General features: G+C 41.5%; 1 protein-coding gene and 1 non-coding gene across 2 annotated transcripts; both read left to right on the top strand.

The window, feature by feature from the left end:
• The first annotated feature begins 214 nt into the window (after positions 1 to 214).
• Positions 215 to 2,075, top strand: LOC115359786 (guanylin-like). Its single transcript, XM_030052416.1, has 3 exons — positions 215 to 292; positions 787 to 973; positions 2,005 to 2,075. The coding sequence occupies exons 1-3, from the start codon at positions 215 to 217 to the stop codon at positions 2,073 to 2,075; spliced, it is 336 nt and encodes a 111-aa protein (XP_029908276.1).
• Positions 2,076 to 4,920: 2,845 nt separating this feature from the next.
• trnap-agg (transfer RNA proline (anticodon AGG)) lies at positions 4,921 to 4,992 on the top strand. Its single transcript has one exon. It is a non-coding gene; the product is annotated as a tRNA-Pro (tRNA).
• Positions 4,993 to 6,879: the final 1,887 nt, after the last annotated feature.

Genomic DNA, 6,879 nt, shown 5'->3' with positions numbered 1-6,879 from the left:
AAACCAAAAAAAGATAGGTTATAAACTTAACCTTTTCATCTTTGGTTATCTTGGAATCAGACGCTTGCCTGGGTCTCAGTCACCCACTTCTCCCAACCCTTGTTAATAAGTTACTTACAACTCTAGCCAGCCCCTTTATAAGAGGCAGAGCAGACACACAGCTGCCACAGAAGAAACACCTCGAAACCCTGAGGGATCCTGACCTGGTCTGAAGATGAAAATGAGAGCGCTGAATGTCATCCTGCTGCTGGTGCTGAGTGTCTGGAGCGGATCTCTGGGCGTGCATGTTAAAGTGAGTATTACCTCTTCTTTGAAATAATGGGAAAATGTGGACTTTTTAATGTTCCACATCAGTGTGTTGCTTGTCGTTTCTTTCAGAGTTCACCCTCTTCATTTTATTCATTTTAATTCCATTCAAGTACAATATTTTGTCAGAACTGACCTATTTTCTTTATTGGATTCATCCTCATGAGTGCATCGCTTTCATAATGGTTGCTCTTCTTATCATTTCTTATCATTGTTAAGACAGGTTTTTATGGAAGATGCAGAAATTTGCAAATTCATCTGAGAATGTGTCGAGCATATAAAATGATCCTACATCTTGAGGGTGATCACAAACATTCAATCAGTTAATATTAGCTTCATCCTGCAGTGCCACTTCACTGCACCAGTGGCCTTTTGGCAGCTTGCTCCAAAGACTCCAAAGCAGTCAAGAGGGCTTCAGCTTGAAAGTATTTGGATGTGTGAGTTGTTCTTGCCTCTCAAAGTGTGTCCTCTCCTCTCCAGGACGGAGACCGGAGCTTTCCCTTGGAAGCGGTGAAGAAGCTGAAGGAGCTGATGGATTTAGATGCCCACATCAGCCCACATGTGGCTGGCACCGGTGTTGGAGTAGTCTGCTCCGACCCTGCCCTGCCAGCCGTTTTTCTGCCAGTGTGCCAGGAGAGTGGGACAGCTGTCATCTTCTCCAGACTAGGTACGGCAGTGCTAAAGCTGCACGAATAAATATAGTAGGGGAATACTGGATGTGAAATATTGAAATTCTTACGTTCAATGACTGATTTTCCCCCTCTTTCTAATGAGTTTTCCGATCAATGAATGCGAAGAAAGACACCTTTCCTTCTCATAGTACCCAGCAGACCTGCTGCCTACACAGTTCCTGAGGGTACCACATTGTGTATGCCAGTGAAATGTTTGATACTTACTTTGTAATAATTACCTAATAACATCGAAAAACAAAAACTTGTACATCCCAATCATCAACAACAGCTGTTGAACATGATCCAGATGATGGGGAAAAGGACTGTGCTTATACACTCCTCACAGCATGCTTACTATTTAAACCACTACAGAACACTGTTTTCTTTTTTTTCCCGCAATCATTAGCTCAACAATCCACCACAACAGCCATATCTTCCTCATATTACAAGGTCAACAAAAATGACCTGTGAAGGTTCATTGAGAAATTTTGTTTCATACCGCAAGCAATCTCGCTCTGGCCTTTTTCGACACACTGGTTAATCTACCACATTCCCACTCAGACACACACACTCCAACTTGTGATTAAAGATAATGACAGCAGCTGCAGGCTTCGGTCTGATGAACCCATTGTGCTGTCATGCAGCAGGTGTTCACTGCGGTCAAAGTCTTTTTGTCATTTGAGCAAAGTCTTTGCTCAAATGGATTCCTCGATAGTCGGGTGTTTACCTGTCGTATAATGCACATCCTGCTCTGTGCTGCCACACCTCTTAAGTGGCTCTGAAATAATGATTACAGACAAAAGGCTCATGAAAAAGCTGAGCAAATAGTCTTTGGGGACCATTAAGCACATTAGACAAGGACAACATACTCATTGGTGTGTTGCCCTGCAAATGAGACTGATACACTTCCTCCCATTGTCAATATTAGCAGTATTTCAATACATGGGATAAATGGGCCCTCATGTAGCAGAGAAACACATTTTATGTCACATAAATATTTATACTGCATGTTCTTCTGCATTTCCAGCGCGTATCATCACACCTTCAGATCCTTGTGAAATCTGTGCCAACCCCTCCTGCTATGGGTGTCTGAATTGAAGCTGCCATCTGTTAGACATGCGACCAAATGGCCTGAGAGTCTCCAAGGGCGTCATCCTGCTCCACACCTTCATGTATGACGTCCATGGCCCGACACTGAGCAAAGCAGTTTCTGTGAGCCAGGAAGCAAGCCAGGCGTGTTTCTCAGGTCAATGGTCAACTACAAGCCACTGGTTTTAAAGGTTACAAAAAAACGTCATGGAGTTAGTCCTCATTTTTATACTGAGTGGTAAAATTGCTTTTCTTAGTCTTATATCAGAATAGAGTGCAAGCCCCTATACTGCAGAGTGTGAATATTATTGCATTGTTTTACTTTTTAAACTAGGACTGCTTTCATAATGAATGTTCATTGAATATTAATTTATTGAATCTGTCGCTACTTCTTAATAATAAAATATATTGTATTTTTGCTTGAGAGCAGCTTCATACTTTGCATTGATTTCATACAAACTGAGATTCAAGGATACGGTCATGCTCAGATTCTTGGTTTCACACATACACACACACACACACACACACACAAAAAGAATTTTTCTTCTAGGGCCAGCTTTTTCGAATATATTCAGTTGGTAGAAAACAGTATTAAAGGACTTTAACAGAATCAGTTTGGCTTACTCAAAAGGTGGAACTGCCCTACACTGAAGGAGAAAGACTGTTTATTTGGAAGATGAATTACTCTACAAAAAATGGTCCATGGAGTGGGTGTCAACCCCCACTGCTCTCTCCTGTGCTGAAATTTTTTTAAATTGTGTTTAACAAACCACAGGCTATATCCTTTTAATCAGACATATCTGCAAGAGTAGTCCATATCTTAAAACTGTGTTATCAGCACACTCAGAGCATACTCAGAGCTTTTTTCCCCCACCACATAAAGACTGTGATAACCAGAAAACACTCAATGGAATATTCTGGGCAGGAACTCCCCTCACACATGCTACCTGGCCATCAGGGTAACCAACTAAAAGCTACAGCAGCTAAATTATACAAGAACTGCAATGATTTTTTTTTTAATGACGTCATACAACAAAATACCTTTTTTTCTACTGATTTAAAGACATATTGGGGTCTAAAAACATGATCAGTGGCTTATTAACCCACAAGCGCCACTTCATGTCAGATACCGGCTTCAGCCATCAAGAGTATACCTATTCTGAAATCACTGAAAGCAACACTGCTTCCTCTATTGGGTTTGTGTCAAGTCACATCTGATGGAAGCAGCTTTGCACAAATAACCAAGGTTTAATCTGGGATGGCTGATGTGAGTGTTGCTGATGTGATCACATTAATACTGGTCGTTTTATGGTATATTCATTCATTCAAAAAAAAAAAAAAAACATAAAATGGATGGCAGTCCATGCAGGCTATAATGACCTGTTAACAAAGCACAAATAAGTGACAAAAACTTAATTCTCTGGCTGCAGTTTGGGACTCTATATTTCCATAATGTATAGTCAGATAGAATAACGGCTCGGAGCTCGGTTAAAATATTGTTATATTGCAGTTACAAAACCATTGTGATTCCAAGTCTGGTCAGTGGTCAAGAGAGATAGACTGAGTGCTGGGAGAGAGAGCTCCTGCTTCCACACACAGCTGAGCAGACTGTCCTCAACACACACAAGTTATATATGTATCTCCATTATTATTATTATTATTATTATTATTATTATTATTACTATTATTATTATTAAAGGGTGCCATCTGAAAGTTAGTTTTGTTGCTGCACAGCCTGCAACAAGTTAGTCCACAATCCTCACAGCATTCACATCAGGTCACATGCATTTCCTCCAATGGGGGAGTGTGGGGTAGTGGTGTCGGGTGAGCTGAGCAATGGAGGCCCCCCTGCTCAGTGGGTAAGCCAAACAGGGGTCTTGTGGGGCAACACTAGACAGGACAGTGTGGGTGGGGGTGTCATCTGTGGATCTTGCCTATGGCCCCAAAAAGACCATGGCGAGTGTTACTTGGATGTCATGCTTTCACATTATTTAGCGGAACTTGAGCATAATAAGCTTGAACACCCAGCAGTTTGACTAAATCAACTGGATCTCAGGCAGAAAAGAAAGGGCACACAACCTGAATGAAAGCTGAATGAAAACGGAAGCAGGTAACAATGCCACCTCTCGCTTGGCTTAGATGTTCCCAGCTCTCACCGTGCAAAAAGCTAGAGATCAACTGGGGGCAATGGATGACTATACGGCGACCTCTAGCGGTGCTCAGTTGACATTACACCATTCACACCATTCATATTTTAAGTGTCTTATAAAATTAAGATTTCACTATCAGCCGTAATAGTCTACATAGTGAAGATGCTGAACACATACAGCTACCTGGCAGACAAATGTCGCTAAGTTACCTGTTTAGTCACCATTTTATACGTTTCAATTGCTGTGCTATTTAACTTCTTCAGGTCTTCTGCCTGAAAAGAGTGTCTGTATATTTTTAATCACGTTAGTCTGATGTATCTTTATATCTCCATTTCCGCTCAGTCTGATACGTAACGGCTCGCATAACATTTAAAAAACAAACAGCAACAACCGTACTGGGAAAATCAGCAAGTATGCTAGCCGTTCTCCACAATTTAACAATTAGTCAACCTGGACCAAAATGTGACGACAAAATGCTCTTCTTGATAGTCTTTCACTCGACAGGCAGATTTGTTTCAAATTTTCTTTTCTTTCTTTCCTTGCACTCACTGGGAAAATGCAGATCCTACCCACCTCGTTTAGCTTTCGTTTAGTTTGTGGAGAAAGTGATTTAAAGTTAACTATGCATGTATATTGAATTATGATCTAGCTAGATAACATACCGAATTTTCTCAAACTAATGGAGAGGGGGAGTAGCACGGCGTGGCTCGTTGGTCTAGGGGTATGATTCTCGCTTAGGGTGCGAGAGGTCCCGGGTTCAAATCCCGGACGAGCCCTCATTTTTATTTTATTTTTCCTAATAGTTGGCGACAACACCTAATGCACAGTCTACCGCTTTTCCCGGTTTGAATTGTGTGGCAAATTTGTCTCAGCAGTATTGAGAGGGTCCACGTTGTGCAACATTGGCAGTACTCTTTATATCCACCAGAGGGCACACGTTACCAAGCTCTTCTCCTTCCCTTTACAGTTTCCCACACAGCATGTTAATAGCAGTGCCTGTAATACTATGGATATACCGTCTGCTTACCCTGTTTTTCATGTGGTGTTGGAGTCATTTTGGTGACGCATTCATATTTTGTTTGCTTTTTGTTTTTTTACATCAAAAAGGGATATAGATGTTGCTGCATGTTGATATGAATAATCACATTATGTATCAGGTGCACTTCAGTGACACGGTAACATTTCTTTGTGTGGGTGACACTGGTGCAGAGGCAGCTCGGCAAGCCACAGAAACTGACGGCACATGCTGACACATCTAATACAAAGATACCTCACAAGATCTCAGCCACTGTTCAGAGAGACTCTGCAGGACGTGATGAATTGCAAACAATACAAGTCAGGCCATGAATACACATACTGTATGTTATCTATGTCCGTATGTTGGCAGGTTGCAGCCACAGGGTCCCATGTATCATGAGGAGCAGCAACATTTCAAAGACATCTTGGAAGATGCAACTCGGCAGAGTCGACTGTCACTCAACCTTTTTCTCTGAAAGGACAGTGCATCACTTTCAGGCATTGTTTTTACATGAACATTAGAAGCCAAATTAAACCTTAAATGTATGTATTTGAAAATGTCCAATATAAAGGCAAAAAACTTGCCAAATTCCATCAGTCAACAGCACAGACGCCTGCAACGAGGCATCTGTTTCATATCCACCCAGTACCAGGTAAACAGTTGCATTCCCCAGTTGTCCATTTTATCCCATTAAATTGCATGACCAGCATTCACCATGTGGATTACATCATCTTTACTCTTAAAAGTGACTGAAAAGTACACATTTAAAAGAAGATATGGTACTTTTGAAAGGTAACCTAAGTCCTTGGTTGACAAAAAAGCATTCACAGGCCTGATCCTCTTCACGTTAGAGATGCTGAATGACGAGGGCATGCTTTTTCTTCCTAGCTAGTAAGATTTCCAATGTCACTCAACCTCTTTCTCGGAAAGGACAATACATCACTTTCAGGCATTGTTTTTACATGGAAACCAGAAGCCAAATCAAAAACTCACCACCGCTGCTTTGGATCCCAACACAGATGTTTTCATGTCGTGAAATGAAAAGGAAGTTTACCCTGGAGGAATTAATCATGTTTTCCTTTCTTTTTTTTCTTTTTTTTTAATATGGTGGTGTTTATCACAAGCATTCATCAGGATTGTGTCATTCAGTGCTGTCAGCAACTATTCCCAGGCACTCAAGCTGTACCGCCATAAATTATCCAGTCAACACCAACATTTACACCTCTCTGATGTCACCACGAGTCAGTCACCTGCTCCTTTTCATAGGTGCATCATGATTTGGTGAATAACAGGCAGCACAAGCCTCAAGCTGTTTACCATGGCCATATATGACATGTCTCATGTATAGTCTGCATTACTCAGAATCACTATATATTCCAGGCACACCTGCTGCAGATTGCCTTTCACCTTGGAGAACAACACACATGCTCAGTTAATTACAGCTGCAATTGACCGGCTGTCAATTTGTCTCTCTCTGACTCAATCTTGACCGGAATCTGCTGTTTCAAGTCCTGGCTTGAATGCCACCTGAGGCATTCACAGTCCGATCAGAGCGGAATCTCTGCCGTTGCACTATAATTACAAACATGATGCACCAGCTCGTTCCAGAGTTCCTGGAAGTAAAGTGTCTAATGGGTTACTGCTG

The sequence above is a fragment of the Myripristis murdjan genome, chromosome 5, assembly GCF_902150065.1.
Source record: "Myripristis murdjan chromosome 5, fMyrMur1.1, whole genome shotgun sequence".
NCBI lineage: Eukaryota > Metazoa > Chordata > Actinopteri > Holocentriformes > Holocentridae > Myripristis > Myripristis murdjan.
This window is presented reverse-complemented; position numbering and strand designations above follow the sequence as displayed.

What these genes read in the sequence shown, in the direction of transcription:
- LOC115359786 (XM_030052416.1), top strand. Translation starts at nt 215, where the DNA reads ATGAAAATGAGAGCGCTGAATGTCATCCTGCTGCTGGTGCTGAGTGTC. An exon ending in CTCTGGGCGTGCATGTTAAA is followed by an intron (nt 293 to 786) that starts GTGAGTATTACC and finishes TCTCCTCTCCAG; the next exon opens with GACGGAGACCGGAGCTTTCC. An exon ending in TGTCATCTTCTCCAGACTAG is followed by an intron (nt 974 to 2,004) that starts GTACGGCAGTGC and finishes CTGCATTTCCAG; the next exon opens with CGCGTATCATCACACCTTCA.